This window comes from Neolamprologus multifasciatus, chromosome 15 (assembly GCF_963576455.1).
Source record: "Neolamprologus multifasciatus chromosome 15, fNeoMul1.2, whole genome shotgun sequence".
Classification (NCBI taxonomy): Eukaryota; Metazoa; Chordata; class Actinopteri; order Cichliformes; family Cichlidae; genus Neolamprologus; species Neolamprologus multifasciatus.
In genome coordinates this window covers 756,789-779,719 of record NC_140453.1, presented here as the reverse complement: position 1 = coordinate 779,719, position 22,931 = coordinate 756,789, and the positions used below count along the sequence as shown (strand labels likewise).

Below are 22,931 nucleotides of genomic sequence, written 5' to 3'. Positions count from 1 at the left end.
GGTGAGATTTTCCCTCATCAGGTTGATTTTGAAATATTTCCCAGCCGAGGTTGGAGCCGCGTACATTCATCGCTTCAGTCCATCACAACTGCAGCCTGTCGATGAATTCAAAGCCAATGAAAATATGTATTGATAATCCTAATTAAACGTGTCTGATCCCATTTGTCTGCAGCGGGTCAACGCGCATGTCTGCGCTGACTGATCCGTCATTAGCTGCGCGAAATGCAATTAAACAGTCCTGCGGTTTGTCCACAGCCCTGCACGGGTCTGGCGCTCCGTCTTTGTCACGGACTGATCGATGATTATTGGCAGCCAGCTTCAGATCCAGACGCGTCTGCGGGAGCTGAAAGAGAAGAGCTGCTGTGGACCATTAATGTGCAAACTAGTGCGGCTCATTTCTCCAAATATTTGGCGTGGAGATAAGGCGGCCAGCAGCAGTGATCGACAATGCTCGAGCGCATCATAATGGGGGCTTTTGCCGTGACCACCAACACAAGTTCAATATTGACTTTTTGGAGCATGCAGCAGCTCCGCCTCGTTCCCCAGGAGACGCGTAATAATGAGATGCTACAACATAATGCGCAAACCAAACTGCGCCTCTGCCCTCTTCCTGTGTACGCATTCACAGCAGAAACACGGAGGTCTGATGCTGCGCAAATGGAACGATTGACCCATAAATTGGACAGCTTTTGAATGCAAATGGGCGGATACTCATTAACACCTGCGTTGTGGATTGAAGGAGCTCGTTGGGCCTTTGATTGAAAAGAAATGGCACCTATGAGTGTATGAGATGCGGCTTTGAACTAGGCAGCTCGTCTCTGAGCGTCATGGGAAGGAAGGAGGACTGAGAAATATCACACAAAGGCCATCTTAATTTCCCAAATTAGGGGTTGTAATGTGAGGCAGAGAGGGCAGCAGAGGGCTGTGGAGAGCAGCAGCTTAGACTGGCATCTGGCTGCACTGGACAAGGTTTGCTTGGAATTTACATGTCTGCTGCCCACAGACAGTCTGCAGGTTTGGACCTCACCTGTGCTCTTTGTTATGGAGGATGCTCTGATTATTATCATTAGCATATCTGAGCAGCTTTATCCTTCCTTTGGTTTGAAGGAAAACAGAAGTAACAGTATACATCAGTGTGCATGTTTTATTTTCAAGATCCCTGTAACAGTCTGTGATGAGTCGTAACCCGACACTAAGAAAAAGATCCTGATAAACATGAATTACATTTTTTGATTAAAATGTAACTGAAATAAAAAAATATGTCTATATAAGGTTTGTTTATTAAAATAATGAATTGTTGAGGAAACTATGCCTGGCACAAACTGAATGTATATTTATCCAATGGCATGGAACATGCAGGTACATGTAATCAAATTACTTTAAGTCAGCATTTTGGGCATACTTTTTATTTTTAATTTAATCGCAGCTGTAATCTTTGAAGAAAACAAGAAAGCATTTCATATTTTGGGGAAACAAACAATTTCAAATAGTTTTTAATGCCAGAGAAGCCAAAATGATGTTGGACTATTGGAGTCTAAGCTGAGTTCAGGTTAGTCGGGGTTACTTGTAATCCTCACTGAGACCTCAAAGAGTTAACAACATGTAGTTAGGGGTGAACATGGGCTCTTTAGATTGTTGATTAAAGCCTAATTAATGAGTCTCATCATTTAAATGAATAAAATGAACAAAGTGTCTGGTGACTAATGTTGTTTCCACTAATTGGGTTGTAAGAATGCCACAGACATCAAATGTCCCAACCAAAAAGACAATATATATATATACATATTAAATATTATGAAACCAAAGCCTGATGTTGTTAGAATGAACTAAAATTAAGCGAGTTTCTTTTTTATTAAATAAACTGAATTTTTTAGAGTTTAGAATAAAGCAAAAGAAAAACTAAAGGAGGTGATGCGGTGCATGAGCGTGCACACGTTTGTACTGTATCATTACACCACAGTGCCATTCTGAAGCTATGAGCTCTCACAGTGTGACAAATACCACACATACATATATAATAATGAAAAAGTGCACAAAAAGAACATTTTTAAGCATAAAATCAAACCGAGCTGCAAACATGACCTTCATCAAAGTCAGCAACACAAACACAGGCGCACACCAACCCTGCCAAAGGCTTCTGATGCTGATTTACAACCAGCTGCAGGATCCCGACACAGACGCACATTTTTAGTATAACTGAAATAAACAGGATGGATCACATCTATTTGTTTATTATCCCTCTGCACACTTACACGTACTTTACCTTTGCACACACGTAGCCGAGCCCGTTTCCAGCCTGTATGTTCGAGTAAATGCATTTCAGAGATTACAACATGTGCACCGCGTCATGTGCTACTGGGGCTCTGCCACTAATTAATAATTTGTCTTTACTGGGCAGATGCAACCTCTCGAGCTGCTACAAGCGGGTCTGGCAGTCATCTGTCATTTGCTCTTCCTGTGTGCTCCTTCAGTCTGTCTGACATCTCTAAGCAAACACGGCCAATACACAAGCAGAGCCTGGAGCTGCTGGGCAGCCAGCGAGAGCAACCCTCTTCTAATGTTTGTGTGACAAAAAAGGCAAGGCAAATCCTCGCAATGGAATCAGATAATCACCAACTTGTGAAGAGCCTGCCCCAATCCACATCCACCCCCTGCCCCCCCCACACACACTCCCTTTCTCATACAGCCCCTGGATTAACTGTCTGTTTGGCTAATAATTTTAATCTGCTGGAGTGGACCTAGAATGGTTTACAGGGGTCCGAATAAACATCTAATCCCTTAGCGTCCCCTCCTCCCTCGAGGCCCTGCACTCCCTCTCCATGGACCCCCCCACCCACCCACTCCCTTGCTTGTTATAGACTCAAGGTGAACATGCTGCGTGGTTTTAGACCCTTTTGCTGGATAAAATAGGTTCTGCAGCCATCCAGACAGAAGTTAAGCCCATCGTGTGACAAACTGCTGCCAGACTGGGCCCAGGCTGACATTGTCCAGTGGAATGTACACACCAGTGTGTGTGTGTGTGTGTGTGTGTGTGTGTGTGTGTGTGTGCAGACAAGGGTGCTAAGGAGGAGAGGGCACTTCAGGTTCACAGGGTCAAGTAATGTCTGTCTGAGGCACATATGTAGCTGCAGAGGACACACTGTGGGAGGACAGTGTTCCAATTTAAGAGAAATTAGTGTCCTGATAAAGACAGCAACGGTCATTTATTCAACGTAACCAAAAAAGCTCTTCAGCACTTCAAATACGACAAGTTTCTTCTTCTCCACAGTGTTCTTCTTTTTAAGGGAAACATCACAGATTTCAAGTTTGGCTTTCAAAATCAAGTAAAAGCAAAATATAAGCGCATAAAACAAAGATCACGTGATCGTCTTGTCACTTAAATACGCAGCAAGAAACGGAATTTTAAAAAAATCCTCCTTCTGGCCACATCAAACATAACTGCGGTGAAATTACACCTCCGCAGTACGGATGGCCCTCACGTCTTAATTGTTGCTGTTTGAAGTATGGCCACTCAGATATCCTGTTTAGGATGGGGCTGTATTGTCGCACCTTTGTTCTGATAAGGGTCCCTGCCCCCATCGACAAAGTGCGAAAGACGGGGAGGACCCGCAACAATATAAGGACCCGAGGAGTGTCAGAGGGACACACTCTGTATCTCCTGCGCTGCTGTGCTGCCGTCTGTCACACTGAAGTTTCCTTCTCTCTCTCTCTCGTCATGGATTTCCTTCGGGCTTGTGTCCTTTTCGCCGCTCTCTCCGGTCTCGTTAAGGCTTTTACGCATCAGGATATGAAGGACGCGCTGCTACAGAAGCTTGGGATGGATGAAGTTCCTAGAATCCATAAAAGGGATGTGGAAAATCTGGTGATTCCGGCGCATATAAGAAATAAGTACACGAGCATGCTGAAGATGCACCACAGCAGGAGGCGCAGATCTTTGCCGAGTCTTGCGGGCATCCTGAAAGGAATCCCCGGCACTGCAGGTAGGCACGTTTTAAATGTTTAACAAATGGAGCATGCAGATTCAAAATAAGTTTTTGCTGTAGAGTATTTTACGGGCATAATAGCTGCAACACCCTGTGCACTTTTACGCACCAGTGTATATTCATGAAAAAGTCATTTTAACCTTCGCAAGAGGCGAAATTGACTCAAAAGCTGGGAATGGTTTGTGTTTTAGATATTTCCGGGGAGTACGTCTACTCTGACACCACTCGGCAACGCGTGATGTTCGACATGGAGGCGAGGATCCCGGATAATAGTGAGGTGACCATGGCCGAGCTGAAGCTCTACCAGCGGGCTTCTCACCACAAACGATTCACGGTGGAGCGGAAGAGCCACCGGCCCGTCAGCAACGCCAGGGTCAGCGTCTACTGGGTGGAGGTGCTGCCCAACGGATCCAACCGGACGTCGCTGGTAGATTCGCGGTAAGGGATCCGTTAAATTACCCCCCCCCCCCCCCCCCCCCAATCAACTTGCTCTCTTAATTAAAAGACAGCGGTATTCTTCTCTAGTTATCAGTCGGAGCTCACTTTAATGAATTGCCCCCATCGCGTTTACAGGTTGATCCCCATTCACGAGACAGGCTGGAAGAGCTTTGATGTCACGCAGGCGGTGCACTATTGGTCCAAGACACAGCAGAAGACACCTATGCACCTGGAGGTGTGGATCGAGGGCGAGAGACCTGGCAGTTATGCGGCAGAGATGGCCAAGAGTGTCCGCTTTACCACCCAGGAGCAGACGGACAACACCTTGGGGAAGCCCGAGCTCGTCCTCTACACACTCAACCTGGAAGAGTACGGGTAAGGGCGCGAAATACAGGATATTGTGTCAGTGTGACAATTAACCCTGCGCTGCTTTTACCTGTCAGCATTTGCATTCGTTAATAGAAGTGTTGCGTGGTGGCAAAGGGGCGTAGGTGCTTCAGAGAAACCTAGCAGCAGATTACAGACTGTTACTGAAGAGCAGCATGCGCTCTATCACGGATGATCCAAAGTCATTTGAAGTAATATCACTGAAAACACAAATCAATCTATAAACTGACCACTGCATAGCAAGCAGGGGTGTAGCTAAGAAATTTGGGGCCTTTGACAGCTTTTGGGGCACCTGATCCCACCCCAGCAACACTGCTAATGCTAGCAGCTGTCAGCTAACTTTCCTTGTTTCTGTCCTCAGCTCTCGCGGTGACTGCAACCAAAACAAAGACAGCTGCTGCAGAGAGGAGTACTTCATCAACTTCCGCGCACTGACATGGACGCAGTACTGGATCATTGAGCCGGCGGGGTACCAGGCTTTCAGGTGCACCGGTGGCTGCAAGCAGCCCAAGCGCAACTTCGGGTACGGCGAGCGGCGGTGCACGGTGTCCGAGAGTGCGCCGTTACCCATCATGTACCTGGTGAAGAAAGGGGACTACACCGAGATAGAGGTGGCTGAGTTTCCCAATATGATCGTAGAAAGGTGCGCGTGCACTTTGGACAACATCTCGATAGTGTGAAGTCACGAGAATCCAGACTGGGGGGGGGATGAGTACACGCGTGGTGTTGTTTTCAATGAAGTGTTGATATATTTAATGCACACCTAAGACTTTATATTTAAAAGGACATTTACCCGGAGTTTCACACACACCTGCCTAAACTCTACAAGCACTTTGATATATTTTGTACATTTTGATATTGTTTTTTTCTGTTTTTATACTTGAATGTGTGCGAGCTGCGTTGAGTCGTTCAAATTCTGTTTGATGTGTTATATTTTCCACCTGTAAATAATATGAACGAGTTTATGTTTAGAAAATTAAAATATTTTGTCTCAGCTGGTCGCTCCTCCTCCTCCCTGCTGTCTCTCTGGCTCCATTCACATTCATGATCACATTCAAATGTAGTTACATACAGCTGCCTGTGTCTTTCGCCTTGTTGTTTGCACTTATAGGAAGTTGTAATGCGGAGCAAAGAATTTGCCTAATGACTTATAACACCTGTTACACTGAGGCCACACTGTCATGGAGGTCAAACGAGCTTTATTTGCAGTGGGAAGGAGCTACGTGGGCGCTTACAGAGAAACATGAAGTCTATTCACATGAAGCGGCTCCTCGTGCGTTTACACCAGGCTTAGAGGCCCAAACATTACTAATCAGAGCCAATAGCTAATGCACTGTTTGCTGTCTGACTGGGAGGTCTTGTCATTCGCTAATATGCTGCTGATGTGGGTAAACATGCTGCAAGACAAGCAGCTGTCTGAGTGAATATCTATCACGCACCTCAGCAGGAAAAGAAAAGGAAACACGGGTGGTAGAGGAAAGAGAGCAGAATGTCAGAAAGACCACACATGCTTCACATGTGCATATAAACATGTTTAATGCCCCAGTAAGTTTAATAGTACTTATGCAGTATCGGCCTTACCTCTGTCAGTCTTTTTCTGGGCCGGATTACTCAGTCAGCAGTTATCGGGACATTTGGTGGCGCTTTATGATGCGGTCCTTCACCAATGGTGCCATTCTGCTGGAATTAAATGTCACTTTAAATGATGACATAACCACATTTACTTAAAAGTCCTTCCCAGTAGATACGGGGGAAACAATTCAACCTTTTACATAAAAAAAAGTAATTTTATACAGTGAACTTTACAGGAAAGGAGACACGTTTCACACTGTGAGTCGTTCTAAGTAATTGTAAGCAGTGGGTTAACCTTGCCTTTCACATTCACATACACGTGGATGGTGCATGTTTTCCTTTCATGTCATTAGTGCTGTGCGAAAAGTCACACAACAATATATTAAAGTGAAAGAAGAAGAAACTGTCTTGTTCTTAAGAAAATATCAGAATGAAGTCAGACCCATGATGGATGCAGGGTCTCACATTCTCGTGAGTCTGGGGGAGATTTTTGTCTTGCTGGAGGTTTGCAGTTTCTGACGCTCGTGTTTTGCAGATGTTGCCTACTTGTAATCACTAAGAAGCGGGGAAGACTTTGTCAGCACAAAGGTACATCCTACACTAAAACAGGAGCTTTTGGTGTAACCCAGGGGTGGGGAACTCCAGGCCTTGAGGGTCCCAGTGTCCCGCAGGTTTTAGATGTGTCAGCTGATTTAAATGGCTAAATGAGCTCCTCAACATGACTTAAAGTTCTCCAGAGACCTGATAATGACCTAATCATTTGATTCAATTCAAAATATACATATATATATATATATATATATATATATATATATATATATATGTATATATATATATATATATATACATATATATATATATATATATATATATATATATATATATATATATATATATATATATACATATATATATATGTAAACATATATATATATATGTATACATATATATATATATATGTTTACATATATATATATATATATATATATATGTATACATATATATATATATATATATGTATACATATATATATATGTATACATATATATATATATATATATATATATGTATACATATATATATATATATGTATACATATATATATATATATATATATGTATACATATATATATATGTATACATATATATATATGTATACATATATATATATGTATACATATATATATATATACATATATATATATATATATATATGTATATATATATATATATATATGTATACATATATATATGTATACATATATATATATATGTATATGTATATATATATATATGTATACATATATATATATGTATACATATATATACATATACATATATATATATATATATATATATATGTATACATATATATATATATATATATATGTATACATATATATATATACATATATATATATATACATATATATATATATATATATATATATGTATACATATATATATATATGTATACATATATATATATATATATGTATACATATATATATATATATATATATATATGTATACATATATATATATATGTATACATATATATATATATATATATATGTATACATATATATATATATATGTATACATATATATATATATATGTATACATATATATATATGTATACATATATATATATATATATATGTATACATATATATATATATATATATATATATGTATACATATATATATATATATATATATGTATACATATATATATATATGTATACATATATATATATATATATATATATATATATATATATGTATATGTATATATATATATATATATATATATATATATGTATACATATATATATATATGTATACATATATATATATATATGTATACATACAGTGGGGCAAAAAAGTATTTAGTCAGCCACCGATTGTGCAAGTTCCCCCACTTAAAATGATGACAGAGGTCAGTAATTTGCACCAGAGGTACACTTCAACTGTGAGAGACAGAATGTGAAAAAAAATCCATGAATTCACATGGTAGGATTTGTAAAGAATTTATTCGTAAATCAGGGTGGAAAATAAGTATTTGGTCACCTCAAACAAGGAAAATCCCTGGCTCTCACAGACCTGTAACGTCTTCTGTAAGAAGCTTTTCTGTCCCCCACTCGTTACCTGTATGAATGGCACCTGTTTGACCTCATCATCTGTATAAAAGACACCTGTCCACAGCCTCAACCAGTCAGACTCCAAACTCCGCCATGGCCAAGACCAAAGAGCTTTCGAAGGACACCAGGAAAAGAATTGTAGACCTGCACCAGACTGGGAAGAGTGAATCTACAATAGGCAAGCAGCTTGGTGTGAAAAAATCAACTGTGGGAGCAATCATCAGAAAATGGAAGACATACAAGACCACCGATAATCTCCCTCGATCTGGGGCTCCACGCAAGATCTCATCCCGTGGGGTCAAAATGATCATGAGAACGGTGAGCAAAGATCCCAGAACCACACGGGGGGACCTGGTGAATGACCTGCAGAGAGCTGGGACCAAAGTAACAAAGGTCACCATCAGTAACACACTACAACGGCAGGGAATCAAATCCCGCAGTGCCAGACGTGTTCCGCTGCTGAAGCCAGTGCATGTCCAGGCCTGTCTGAAGTTTGCCAGAGAGCACATGGATGATACAGCAGAGGATTGGGAGAATGTCATGTGGTCAGATGAAACCAAAGTAGAACTTTTTGGTATAAACTCAACTCGTCGTGTTTGGAGGAAGAAGAATACTGAGTTGCATCCCAAGAACACCATACCTACTGTGAAGCATGGGGGTGGAAACATCATGCTATGGGGCTGTTTTTCTGCCAAGGGGACAGGACGACTGATCCGTGTTAAGGACAGAATGAATGGGGCCAAGTATCGTGAGATTTTGAGCCAAAACCTCCTTCCATCAGTGAGAACTTTGAAGATGAAACGAGGCTGGGTCTTCCAACATGACAATGATCCAAAACACACCGCCCGGGCAACAAAGGCGTGGCTCCGTAAGAAGCATTTGAAAGTCCTGGAGTGGCCTAGCCAGTCTCCAGACCTCAACCCCATAGAAAATCTGTGGCGGGAGTTGAAAGTCCGTGTTGCTCGGCGACAGCCCCAAAACATCACTGCTCTTGAGAAGATCTGCATGGAGGAATGGGCCAAAATACCAGCTACTGTGTGTGCAAACCTGGTAAAGACCTATAGTAAACGTTTGACCTCTGTTATTGCCAACAAAGGTTATGTTACAAAGTATTGAGTTGTATTTTTGTTATTGACCAAATACTTATTTTCCACCCTGATTTACGAATAAATTCTTTACAAATCCTACCATGTGAATTCATGGATTTTTTTTTCACATTCTGTCTCTCACAGTTGAAGTGTACCTCTGGTGTAAATTACTGACCTCTGTCATCATTTTAAGTGGGGGAACTTGCACAATCGGTGGCTGACTAAATACTTTTTTGCCCCACTGTGTGTGTATATATATATATGTGTGTATATGTATATGTGTGTATATATATGTATATGTGTGTGTATATATATATATATATATATATATATATATATATATATATATATATATATATATATATATATATATATATATATATATATATATATATATATATATATATATGCTCTTCCAGTATTGTTCTGTCTCCAGCCTTGATGGTGCTGTTCTCTTATTGTTCCCCTGCCACTGAGAGGACACCTTTGCTGGTTCTGTGGAGAACAGCTGGTTTATTCTCCTGCTTTTGATCTCTCTGGTGTACCTCTTCAAGCGGCTGGCCAAGGCTGTGAATCGTTGCAGAGCTTTCATCAGGAACTCAATGGGGATGTTGTGGACAACACTGGGCCACATTCAAGCCCACAAGTCACCATCAAGTGTGGGATCTACCAAGGAGACGCTCTGTGCCCACTGCTGCTCTGCATAGGCCTGAACCCCTCAGTGAGGTCAGTGACCAGACTGGCTACAGATACCGACTACGGAGCAGCTGTCAGCCACCTCCTGTACATGGATGACATCAAGCTGTATGCCAAGACTGAACGAGACATCGATTCACTGATCCACACCACCTGGATCTACAGCGATGACATCAGGATGTCGTTCGAGCTGGAGAAGTGTAGTCACCAGAAAAGCTGCAACCACCAAGTACCTGCAGAGGGTCAGGCAAGTCCTGAGGAGTCAGCTGAACGGGAAGAACAAGATCCGGGCCATCAACCCCTACACCCTGCCCGTGATCAGGTACCCAGCTGGGGTAATAAGCTGGCTGAAGGAGGAGATAGAAGCTCCTGACCGTGCATGGAGGGTTTCACCCCAAGTCCAGCACCCTGAGGCTGTACGCTGAGTGAAGGAAGGAGGCCGGGGACTGGTGAGTGTCAGCACCACAGTCCAGGATGAGACAACAAACATTCACGAATACATCACTAAGGTTGCCCCAACCAACCGTGTGCTCAGTGAATACCTGACAGACAAATGGTGGTAGACAAGCAGAAGAAGACGGCCGTAGTGATCGATGTAGCGGTTCCCAATGACAGCAACATCAGAAGGAAGGAACACGAGAAGCTCAAGAAGATGTGGAGGGTGAAGTAAGTTGGGTTTATTTCTTAAGTGCTTTTCGTAGACAGGCGGTCACAAAGCGCTGCACACAAAGGTTAAAATAAAGAAAACATTAAGTAATAAAATAGACAATATAAAGGGTTGATTAACAGAAGGCCTGTTTAAACAATAAAGTTTCCACAGAGTCAACCAAACGTAAACCACAGACTGAAAGGCTCCGCCCCCTTTCGTCTTCAGTCGTGTACGCGAACCAACGAACTCTGAGCGGAGACAATGAGCAGCAGTGAATTTTAAAAGAATCTTGGATAAATAATCTGGGGCCATTTAGTGCTCTGTAAGTTAAAACAAGGATTTTAAAACAAATTCTAAAATCTGTTGGGAGCCAAAGAAAAGAACATAAAATAGGAGTGATGTGAGCTCGCTTGCTAGAAGGTCTTAGTAGCCTGGCCGCACAGCTTGGAGGCGAGAAAGACATGATTTGTCCAAGCTGGTAAACAAGGCATTACAATAATCTGAGGTATGGTGGCTCCAGCAGATCCCGGGAACAACATCGGAGATCTCTGTCCAGAAGAGCGCAGTCCTGGGAACAGCTGAGATGCTGCGGGACCCTCAGGCTCCCAGGCCTCTGGCAGAGGACCCGAGCTTGAAGGATAGACCGTCCGCAGGCGCGAGCGGGGATTTTTTTACCTTTATCTCCAAAGAAACATGGAAACATTTTACAGGAACTGTAACAAAACACACGCTCACTGCACACCAGCTTCTTTAACTTTAATAGAGACAAAAAAAAATTACAATCCCAATTCTTCAAACACAAATATTAAAAACTGTCAGATAGAAAAGACAACAAATCTGAAAAAGCTCAGAGCTTTTGCACTGTTGGTTTAATAAAAGACCTGATATACAACCTGCAACACAAAGCGATAAAAATATAGTGTCTGTTGTATTATAGATTATACGGTAAACCCAAAGCTTGCATTCTGCTAGATGTTATGTATCCAGTATAATAAAAAAGGTCACAAACTCTCCACATTTAAATAGTTCATCACACAGCAGTACGCGGCAAACTAATACTTTCTTTATCACAACATTTATTAATTCATGAACATTCGTGCATGGCTGGATTAGTGATGCATTTAGTATTTACACGTTTATTAAATAAGACGGGCAAACGAAACAAAATCTAAAGAAACTGTTGATCAGATCTAGTGTAACTTTAAAAAAGTCAATCTAGTGTCAAACATAATCCGGGTTGACGTGGAGGAACAGTATATGTGGAGCTGCCGTTATTGCTGGGCCGCACAGTCACCAACAAACACCAGAGCAAAAACCAAAACGACGGCGTCAGAGGTGAAAGGTCGGTTCAGGCGGATGGTTGTCAAACTGTGCAGCCCTTTCTAGGTTTGCTGGTGAAAATGAGCAATCCGGCCTTTTATAAACCACTTTCTGTGCTAAACTGGCACCATCAAAACTGAAAGAGCGAGGTTCACACGAATCACCAGCACAAGGAAGAAAAGGGAAGTCGTTACCGTGGAGACGTTTGTAACTGGTCAGCGCGCGGCATTTCTCAGAAGTCTACTGCACTAAAAGGAACCGTTAATCAAGACGATCTAGGAAACAAAACCTCCTGAGAATGAAGCGACGTCAGTGCTCGAACTTTAATGTTTTTAAAAAGCAGAATGTGACCAACATGGCTTCCTTCTATCCTTAAAAATGGCTTGGCCAAAACACGTTTTCAAATTAAAAGTACTGAACAGCTGAAGGACCGGGAACAACATATCAAAGACAAGACACTTGAGGTTATTTATTAACTAATGAGGTGTTTAGCAGGGCTGATAGCAAACCAGGCCACGGCCCGTTCAAAGGTCATTTACACACCTTTGAAGCAAATCAAAAATCACGAGCCGAGAAGAATGTAAAAAAGCCAACGATGTGTTTATTGTAGCTCTATGGAGTTTATGTTACAGGATTGATAGTGGGAACAAAAGAAAAGCTGTAGTTTCACTGCTTCAGTCGGGCTGTTTGACAGTGACGCTAAAGACAGGTACAGGCTAACCAGCTACCAACGCTTCCTGTGGAGAAGCCAGTTCCATTCAAATCATCACGTTCCTTAAACCTTTATGCAAACTACGCATTAAAAAAAAATATTTACAATTTGTAATACAAAAAGAAAAAGAAAACAAACCACAGCACAGATAAAATGCACAACCCTGAAAAAAGAAAATCAAAGCCTGCTGGGCTGACTAATCGTTTCTGGTTCCTGAAATTACAAACATCGTTTTTAAAAGCATTTAAAAAGGTGGAGGAGGGTAAAATATACAACAACAACAAAAGATGGCTGAATGAGGATGAACCCACACTGTGTACATCTGTGACGATATATAAAGCTTCAGTCGTGCTGCCTGGTCTCCTCTGATGGAATGTCGTCGCTCCGTTCAGCTTTAGTCTCGTTATCAGTCGTGAGTTTTACGATTAGTAAAAGTGGGCTCTAAAGGAAAGTAAGCAAACGTTGGAGTGGATGATGTTCCGTGGCTAGCGGTGGATCCCGGTGTCGCCCACCAGTCCGTTAGAACAAATGTCTCAGTAATATCCAGGCTGGTACTGCTGGCTCCAGGGCTTCTGGTTCCAGAACTGCACAGAACAGAACATCAACACTCTGATCAATCCCATAATTCACGTGTAACAACTACAACGGCAGATTGAAACACTGACCCCTTGCTGCCAGCTCTGGTTGAAGGCCTGGGCTTTATCCATGCCATTCCTGTTGCCTCCATAGTTGCTGTTCTTGTTGCCAAAGTTGCCGCGGCCCCCCCCTCTCTGCTGAAACTGCAGGAAAAACAAAGAAAAAAAAGGTGATTATGCATCATCGGACGTCAGAGGAGCAATAATTTGATTAGGAGTCATTCTGAAACCAACCTGATGGGGGTGGCCCCTGTTTCCACCACGACCCATGCTAGCTCCGCCTCCTCTGCTCATGTTCCCTCTGTTCACTGGACCGCCTCTGCTCATGGGTCCTCCTCTGTGTCCCATGTTGCCCCTCATCGGGCCGCCCCTGGGGGATCCACCCAGGCTAGGAATGGGGCCGCCACCTCGGTTAAAGTTTCCACGATTGGGGAATCCTCCCCTGAAGGCTGGGGGCGGCAGAAAGCCGCGAGGAGGGCGGTTGAAACCCCCGCGAGGCCCGGGAGCTGCAGACAGACCAGGGTAAAGGCTTGAGCATCAACTGTGCTGTTAAAGAGCATTCATTTCCCACCCATCAATCCCACCTCCTCTGAAGTTGCCTCTGTTCTGGAAGCCTCCACGGCTGCCACCTCTCTGCCCCGGCCCGCCACCACGGGAAAACTGGTTTTTGCCTCCACGTCCAGCGCCGCGCTGTCCGCCGCGCTGTTTAGGCGTCGTGCTCCCCTGGTTGGGCTTTTTCTCGGCAGGCAGAGCCGTCTTGCTTTCCTCTTTGTACTGCTCCAGGAGCTTGGCAGCATCGTCTTTCTGCAGCTCGGCGTAGATGACCTCATTGAAGCTCTCGCCCTCCTCGGGCAGAGAGAAGAAGCCTGTAATGGAGCGGAAACGATCAGGGATCCAATAAGAAACAGCTGCTGCCCAAGTGTGTGATGGACTGTAACAGGGTAAAGACGACGTTAATGCTTTTACCTTTCATTTTGAGTAAAGCATGCTCAGGCACTTCCTTGCCATCAGTCTCAACTTTCTTCTGGACTCTCTGCTTGTAGTCTTCATCAGACGGGCAGACGACCACAACCTTGCGTTGGAAGCCGGCGAACAAACACATCTTCCTCTTCTGGCCCGGAGCAGACAGGTTGGTCTGCAAAGACAAAGAAGAGGCTCGTTTGATCGATCATCAAACACATGGCTGTGACCACACTCAGCAAGAAACACTTACATGGTCCAGGATGTAGTTCCTCTTCTTGCGAGCAGCAATCTCAATGAATTTTCCCAAGAAGAGCGGTGCACGCTGGGAAATGGCGGTCAACTTTGTGATGTCCTTGGACTGACGCTTCATGCTGCCGATCTGCACGGAAGAAGAAACGAGCATTTTTCTACCAACAGGGAGAAGCAGCAACTATTTGTGGGACGCTGTAGCGTTGGTCTGAGTACTGACCATCATCTTCTCCACAATCGTGTCACTGCCCAGGATGTAGTACTTCCCAGGGTTCTCCTGGATATGCTTATTCACCCACGTGGTCTTCCCTGAGCCCGGCAGACCAACCATCACTATGATCTGGACAACGAGAGGAAATTGAGATCACTATATGGAGAACTTCTGATACCGCAGCGTTACCACGCTCCAAAACTCTTATACTCACCTCACAGTCAGCCTTGGTCTGCGGCCCTTTGAGTGCACGGACTCGATCACTGACAGGAATCTGCTGCAGGAAGGTGTAGCCCTGCGGCTGGGGGAAATATGGCGTCTCAAGCTGGCCAAAGTTGAACTCCACAGCGCAGTTTCGGCAGATGACGTGAGGGAAAAGGGCCTGGCCGTTCAGGGAGGCCTTGCCGACTTGGAAAGCGACAGCCGGCTCACCTCCGTTCTTGGAGTAGGACAGCACCACCTCTTCACCGTCAAAGTCCTGCATGAATAGAGCAACACTCCAGTTTTAGTGTGTAACAAAGACATTTGCCTCAGCAGGAAGGAAAAAAGACAAACGTGTCAAACTAATACTCTCATGAGTCTGTTTAACGCTCTTTGCCTCTTCCTACTATTCTTACAGTTTATCTGCACACAAAGGGGGAAATTTAAAACCATCTCATATCTTACAATAAGACAGCAGATGACATCATTCTCCTCGTAGGTCTCTCCAAACTCCTCGGTCACACAGTTGGTGGTTTTCTTGGCTTTTCCGGAGTAGGCATAGGAATGCTCTTCCTCACCTAAACACACAACATAACATCTCTGGATTAAGACACAGAGTGGAGCTGGTGTGTGAATCGTTTGGCTGGCACGAGGCCACGCAGTGCTGCTGTGACGCAGCCAGAGCTGAAGCCATTTTGTACAGACGTGTCATGAAGCCAACTGGCCACCAGAGGGACCCCTAGAGACACGACCTTCATGTAAATGGATACACGCAGTACAGTTTGTTTGTGTTTTAATACAAAGTTCAGCATCTGATGGGCTGAACTGATGTAAATGTTTAACCCAGCGGTGTTCAGCCTGTATGAGTCACAGCAAACAGCTGCTGTCCTAAGATGCTGACAGTCTTAAATATACAGAGGCCAAAACATTAAAGTACATCCAGTGATCCTGGGAATGCACTGTGAAATGAGTGAAATGGAAAGTTACACTGAGTCAGTGTGGTGTTTACAGAGTTGTGGCATTGCACTGACCCAGCAGCAGCGTGCCCGTTTCCAGGGACCATCCGACTTGGACGTCATGAATCTCCATGTTCTTGCTGGAAATATGCTTCACTGGAATCTTCTCAGTGATCTGCACACACAGAAAAGCGTTTCCACTCGTTTCCACTGACCTCGCTGAGACTAGTGTGCCTTCAGCACAAACAGCATTCAGAGATTTGTGCAAGACGTGAGCATCATTACCGTACCTTCATCTCAAAGCAGGCTTTGCCTTTGTTCACGCCGTATGTAGCCTTTCCCCCGGACCACAGGTAAGCAAAGCTCTCCATTGTGAGAGACGAGGCGCTGTAGCGGTCCCGCGACACCTTAAAGTGCAGGTCAGAGTTGTCTAAACGGGCAGAAACAGTACAAATTGAGACATGACTCTTGGACAAGACGGTACACATTTGTACATCCTGAGGATGGAGGGACTGGTCCGCTAGATCACCTCTGCTGCCGTCATTAGTAGGTAGCAGTAAAACGAGTCAGGTAAAGTAACACTCGTTTTACTAACCACACGGCTGGTGGTTAACTCAACATCTGGGGAGGAAAAACCCAAACATTTTGATGACTACATCAGCACTGATGTACAGGTCGTGCTTCAGGACAATACTGTGAATACTACAACCACCACGGAGAAGACAACTGGCCCATTTATAAGACTTTAGGAAATGAACACAGGCATATGGGCCGTGCCAGCGTTACCTGGCAACGCCACAACTCAGAGCAACGCGTAAGAAAGCTGAGGCGGCGTGTGGCTGCCATGTTATGCTGAAAATGTGACATTGAAGTTAATCAAATATAATGCAATACTTCAAAAACATGTCTACATTTGTCCATTAGAACAAGCTCACTTCTGTTTCTAAGGAGTCGTTTACAGAAGGAAGCTGACAGTCTAAAAAACATCCTGTACAAAAGTAGCAAACATACAGCTATCCAGGCAGACTTTTGTGTCATCGTTATCTTCGTCTTCTTCCTCCAACGGGGGAACAGGTGACTTGGACGAGGCACTGCAAACAGATACCAAGAGTCAGTATAAGAAGGTTTGCGTCACTTTAACTGCATGGAAAATATAGATGCCTTGGGTACCACTTGGTGAAGAATATTTTAGGTAGACAGAAGAGAAGAAACAGACAGAGGGGAAAGCAAATAACTGAGCGAGCCTCCAGACTTTCTGGATGTTGGCTGTATTGTAGGCCTCAGCAGACACTTACCTTGCAGAATCCAGCGAAATCTAAAATGTGAAAGATACACAGAGAGAAGCACGTCCACCTGTTCTAGTATGCAAGGCTATGTGAGAGTCACAGTGATAAACTATAAGCAGACCTCTCCACTGTCAGATAAGTGCGTGTTTGTGCCTCCAGAACTGATATGGGGCAAGTTATATTTAACCTCCCCGTGTTGACTTCTACATGAAAAGGTCACCACTAACTTTTGACTGTGTCGCTAAGCAGAATACATTGAAAGCATGTTTTAAGAGAAATCAGTGTAGTCAAAACTACAGCAACTTACCAACTCTGTAGTTCAGGAATCTCTAAATATTAAGGATGATGCTTTAGCATCACTTCACCTGACATCATCCAACTATGGTGCAACTCCTAATCATTTAGGAGAAGGAAACCACCGCGGGGCTCATCACTCCTTATCTACAGCTCGATGTGTCACAACTGTCCCCAAAGAGCCCAGAATGCCGTACAAACAGCTGCCGTGGGGAGATTTACGGTGCTGGTGGACAAAACAGTGCCTGAGGTGGAACTTAGAGCTAAGCTCTGAAGGTTTAACTGGGGGTGAAAAGGCAAATACTGGACATTTGGAAAAAAAATGGACGCTTGCACTAAAGCAGTTGGCTGTTCAGAGAAAAGTGATGGAGCAGCAATACTTCGGTGTGCTAATAGTTCTGCCGCCCTGGCCTAAACATTCATGACGAGGGTTCTCCCAAAATAATAATTTTAAAAAGTTATTCCATTATATGGCTGTTGATCCTCAGTGCATCGACATCGCAATGAAAACAAAACACTGACCAGGACACACACACACCCCATGCATGATGTCACCTAGCAGGGGTAGAAAGAACCTTGCAAATGCACACACACCCACACCATGAAAACAGACACACACAGGACATGATACATGAGACAGAAATAGCATTTCGACATCATACAACCAGTGAAATAAAAAACAAAACGAAAAAAAAGAATAGACCACTGCGAGGCGTAACGATGGACGGTCAATAGCGAGCTTCTCCGTGGACGTTCCAAACAGACGTTGGAGGCTTTCTTTCTTTTCTTTTTTTTGCTACCCTGCGGCAGTGGACCCCTTCTTCCACAAATCCGAGCTAGTTTCTCCCCACCCACCCATCATCCACTGAAAATTGCACATCTGCTACGTTGCTCTGGGTTCCCCTTTGAGCAGCCTTGTTTCACCTTGGGGACACAACAGGCTTTCCAAAACAGTACTTGGCATAAGGAACAGGTGTGAGAATTCATAGAGACTTGATAGATGCACTTCTGCTACAGAATGCAGTCGATTAAAGAAACAGTGTGAGTGGGCACTGTAAAAAGGTAAATGGTAAGGTTCTTTAAGTAGTCAGGGATGACCCTCAAAGCATGTGTGTGAAAATAATGTTACAAGTAGTATAATACTTGAAAAAAATGAGGGTTTTCCTCTTGCTAGTTATGTGCATTGGCACTTAAAGCCAATACAATTCAACAAAGCTATAGATGGCGCTTCAGGGATGCTGAAGGCCATTTTCGCTCTGTCCCATCCTTACCAGCTGTATTTGTTCTCTTCAATAAATTCAAAGTAGCCCCTTCCATGTTCCTCCCGGCGTCTCTTAACACCCTTCTTATTCTTCTGATCAGCATTCGTGTCTTTGTCCGCATCCCCTTTGAAAATAGAACAAAGATATAGAATGAGGTGCTCCTTTTTCTGGGAGAGAGAGGTCGGACTGGCAGTGGGGTTCTGGCCCACAAAGCCCGTTCATTAGTTACATTGTGTGTCGACCATTATCATTTGTATTAAGGTTACTTGGAGGAAACACCTCATCGTTACACTTAAAACAAGACAATCATACTGTGGAAACTGTAACAGCTTTGAAAGACCAGGTAGTAATTACAATATAAGCTGGCCCGTATAAACATTGTGAATGGGGCTGGATAAACAAGTCTCTAATAAGTAAAGTGTTACTATCCTGCAGTAAAAGGCTTAAAAGATACTGCTTTTGATACAAATCTATTTCTATTTAAAAGGAGGGCAAATCTACTGCTGCCAGGGACAAATGCATCATGCAGGGAAACGGGAAAGCCTACTTAGACCTTGATTTACACCCCCTCCCCGAGACATTGCACTGAATTGCCTAGATTCATAATTTCTATGACCATCCAACGCTATCTATAAAAAACACGGAAAAAAACTACCCACGTCCTACCTAAACAAGCAGTGCGGCGCCCTTCTTTTTCTCAGCACATCTTGGGATTAGCTAATTCAGATGTTCCCGGCAACCTTTAAAGGCAAACGCCACGACCCTAAAACACGATGTCAGTACAATTAAGGCGGAAAGGGTGGCAAGACAGTCCACTGCAGTGGCCATTTCTAACATTGTGTTTTCACGTCGATCCATTCTAAAATGGGATGTGAAAGCAAATGTTCTCCAACGCCCCCAGCTGGAACAACGGGAACCTCTGAATTAGCTAACCGGTTGAACAGCTAGTTGGCGCTGCACAACAGACACAAAGAAACTGACGCTAGCTGGCAAGCTAACACGCTAACCAAACCGAAACTTAAATCCAGACTAAGCTAAATTCGGTAGCAGATTTCTTAATAGAGTCGGTTTAGTAATTTTAGGCGACGTTTCTCAATGTGACGCTAAAGGTATCTTTAGTAGGCTGGAGTGTGGCTACTTAAGGTCACGACACGATTGCTAACCAAGCTGCAGACCGGTGCTAACGCTGGCTAGCTTAGTAGTGAGGTCACGCTCTCTCTCTCTCAACATGGACGCTCTGCTGTGCGGTAGCGCATTCAAATTTAATAATTTCCTCACCGCTAGCGCTTTCTCAAAAAAACCCGACACATCCAACCAGCCGCATTTACATAAGCGATTCTGTCGACTCACCCTCGGCAGCCTGCTCTCCCGGCTCACCGTCTTCCGTATCTATTTTCTCCATGTCGTCCACGTCTCCCTTGAGCATGGGGTCCATCTCATCGTCCTCGTCTCCTTCCTCTTCTCCCTCGCCCATTTCTTCGTCCACGCCAACGCCATTGCCGTCGCCACCACTCTCCGGCTCTTCCTCCTCGTTGGCCTCCATGCTTTCTTCAATGGGGCCTTCTCCCTCCCCCTCTCCTTCTTCCTCCTCTGCCATACCTTCTTGGTCGGCGGCCTGCTCGAAACCGTCATCCGCCTCAGCTGCCTGCTCTTGCGGAGAAGCGAGGGCCTCCTCGTCCAGCGCGGCCTGCAGGCGGTCCATCAGCTCGGCCTTCAGCCCCTTGTCCGAAAGATTACGCTTTTTCAGCTCGTCTTTGAGCTCGTTAACTTTAAGCTTTTTGACGTTAATTGTGCTCATGGTGAATGTTTGACGGCGAACGCGCTAAAATAAGACGGGAAATAAATAAATGGACGCCCTTTGTTAACGGATGTAGCTCAAAACTGCGCCAAACGGCACCCGCTGTACAACCAATCCTTTGCATGCACAGAGCTGCGCGAGCCTGCTGTGTGGGGGAGGAGTCGTCTCCTACCGTAACTGCCCAGAGAGAAGCGCAGCTTGGTTATGTAGCCTGTGGCCATCTGTCACTGCAGCTAAACGTTCTTTTCAGAAACCATTGTTGTGGAAAATCAGGACAGATAGTACACGAAAAGATAGTTCTAGTAAAGAGCGCGAACGTTATTAATAAGTTTATCATTTTTTAACAAAACGCATTTTACAGAGGGCTGTTTAACTAGGTAGTGAGTTTAAGACAGGTCAGGACAGTAGATTGAAGGCACACATGTTGCTTAATGTGCAACGCTAATAATCAATATCGGTAAACTAGAAACAATGCAGTACAAAGATCTTTCTCTTCTCGCCCCTTTTTCAATTTTATAAAATCCAAGAAGAGGCACAAATGTGATATCGTTTAACTACACCGACACGTCTTTCTGAATACGCGCTCTCTCCCGTGTAACGAAAACAGCTGTTTAAAAATTCCCTTTTGTCATATCTGTCAATTGTAGAGTTTTCAGAGTTGATGCTGAAAATGTCCATGCACTTCTAAACAACACATAACTCCGTGGACTCTTCTGGAAAGCACTTTGGTGATTTGCCAACTCTTTGTTAAACTCATTTAAAGCAGCGCACACTGATTTCACATAAAGAGCTTCAGAGGCCGCAAAGCGCAGCCTTGGTTACGTCATCGGAGTTACCTTAGATTTGAGATGTTTTTGCGATAGAAAGTCACATGTAAACTTTTAAAATCTCTTTGTTTTCAGTCCAAGGACGTAAGATGACATACCTCTGTTTTGATACCTGGCATTGTGAAACTGTGAAGGGCATTACAGTTAATATCACTAATAAATGGTAAACTGATATTTTTCAAAATGAAAGAAAACTAAATCGTGCCTACGAGTCAAATAATAATTAGTTTAGAAGATTGTATCTGGATTAACCTAATGAGTCAAAATAAGACACGGAGAATAACCGCTGTCAAAATAAAACAGGAAACAACTAAGCAAGGAATCACAAACAGATAAGAAGACTGAACAATACACAGCAGGATACAGGGAAGGCTCGATTAACTTAGTGATTTGAATCTAAACACTACTGAACACCAACAGAGACCAGATAACAAAACGTAACAAGACTAAACACGCCTTCAATACCAGAACTAAGAGCAAATACCCAAATGCTGAATGCTTACAATGCCACACAATGCCATATCTACCACAACACACATTTATATGTAAAATTAATGAAAAATAACAAAATTACTGTAACTGTATTTTGTAGTTTTCAGAATTGTGCACATCGGTCATCTGGAAAAGTCATGACTGTACGACTGAAAAACTTTAGTTTTTGCACATACAGCTTTTTAGATCCTGGTGATCAGTGAAATTAAAGTTCATGCAAATAACACTTCAAAACAATTGTCCTTCTGGATCTTCCAGAGGGAAATAGCTTTTCTAGTCCTTGGGTTTCTAACCTGATTGGTTACATTTAAAAAGGTAGTTTGTGTTGACATTTGAGCAGTTGAGATGGAGACGCTCATTATTAATACAGGGTGGGCTGTTTATATGGATACACCATAATAAAATGGGAATGGTTGGTGACATTAAAGTCCTGTTTGTGGCACATTAGTATATGTGAGGGGGCAAACTCCTCAAGATGGGTGGTGACCATGGTGGCCATGTGGAAGTCGGCCATCTTGGATACAACTTTTGTTTTTTCAATAGGAAGAGGGTCATGTGACACATCAAACTTATTGGTAATGTCACAAGAAAAACAATGGTGTGCTTGGTTTCAACGTAACTTTATTCTTTCGTGAGTTATTTACAAGTTTCTCTTTGTTCACAGCCATTGACATGTCGAAGAGGTTAACACGTGAGGAGCGGATCGAAATCGTGTTGATATCTGGTGAACGCAGTAACCGGGTCATTGCAGCAGATTTCACCCTACG

General features: G+C 43.4%; 2 protein-coding genes across 2 annotated transcripts; one reads left to right on the top strand and one right to left on the bottom strand.

The window, feature by feature from the left end:
• On the top strand, positions 1–6,207 carry lft1 (lefty1). Its single transcript, XM_085131858.1, has 4 exons — positions 1–3,980; positions 4,175–4,421; positions 4,557–4,796; positions 5,170–6,207. Exons 1-4 carry the CDS (start codon positions 3,530–3,532, stop codon positions 5,486–5,488), a joined length of 1,257 nt encoding a protein of 418 aa, XP_084987984.1. The 5' UTR covers positions 1–3,529; the 3' UTR covers positions 5,489–6,207.
• Positions 6,208–12,859: 6,652 nt separating this feature from the next.
• hnrnpub (heterogeneous nuclear ribonucleoprotein Ub) lies at positions 12,860–21,018 on the bottom strand. Its single transcript, XM_085132052.1, has 14 exons — positions 20,398–21,018; positions 19,057–19,171; positions 17,217–17,296; positions 16,496–16,635; positions 16,281–16,380; positions 15,715–15,827; positions 15,263–15,526; positions 15,058–15,177; positions 14,839–14,967; positions 14,592–14,760; positions 14,210–14,491; positions 13,860–14,131; positions 13,656–13,769; positions 12,860–13,574 (listed from the first exon to the last, which is right to left on the bottom strand). The coding sequence occupies exons 1-14, from the start codon at positions 20,843–20,845 to the stop codon at positions 13,524–13,526; spliced, it is 2,397 nt and encodes a 798-aa protein (XP_084988178.1). The 5' UTR covers positions 20,846–21,018; the 3' UTR covers positions 12,860–13,523.
• Positions 21,019–22,931: the final 1,913 nt, after the last annotated feature.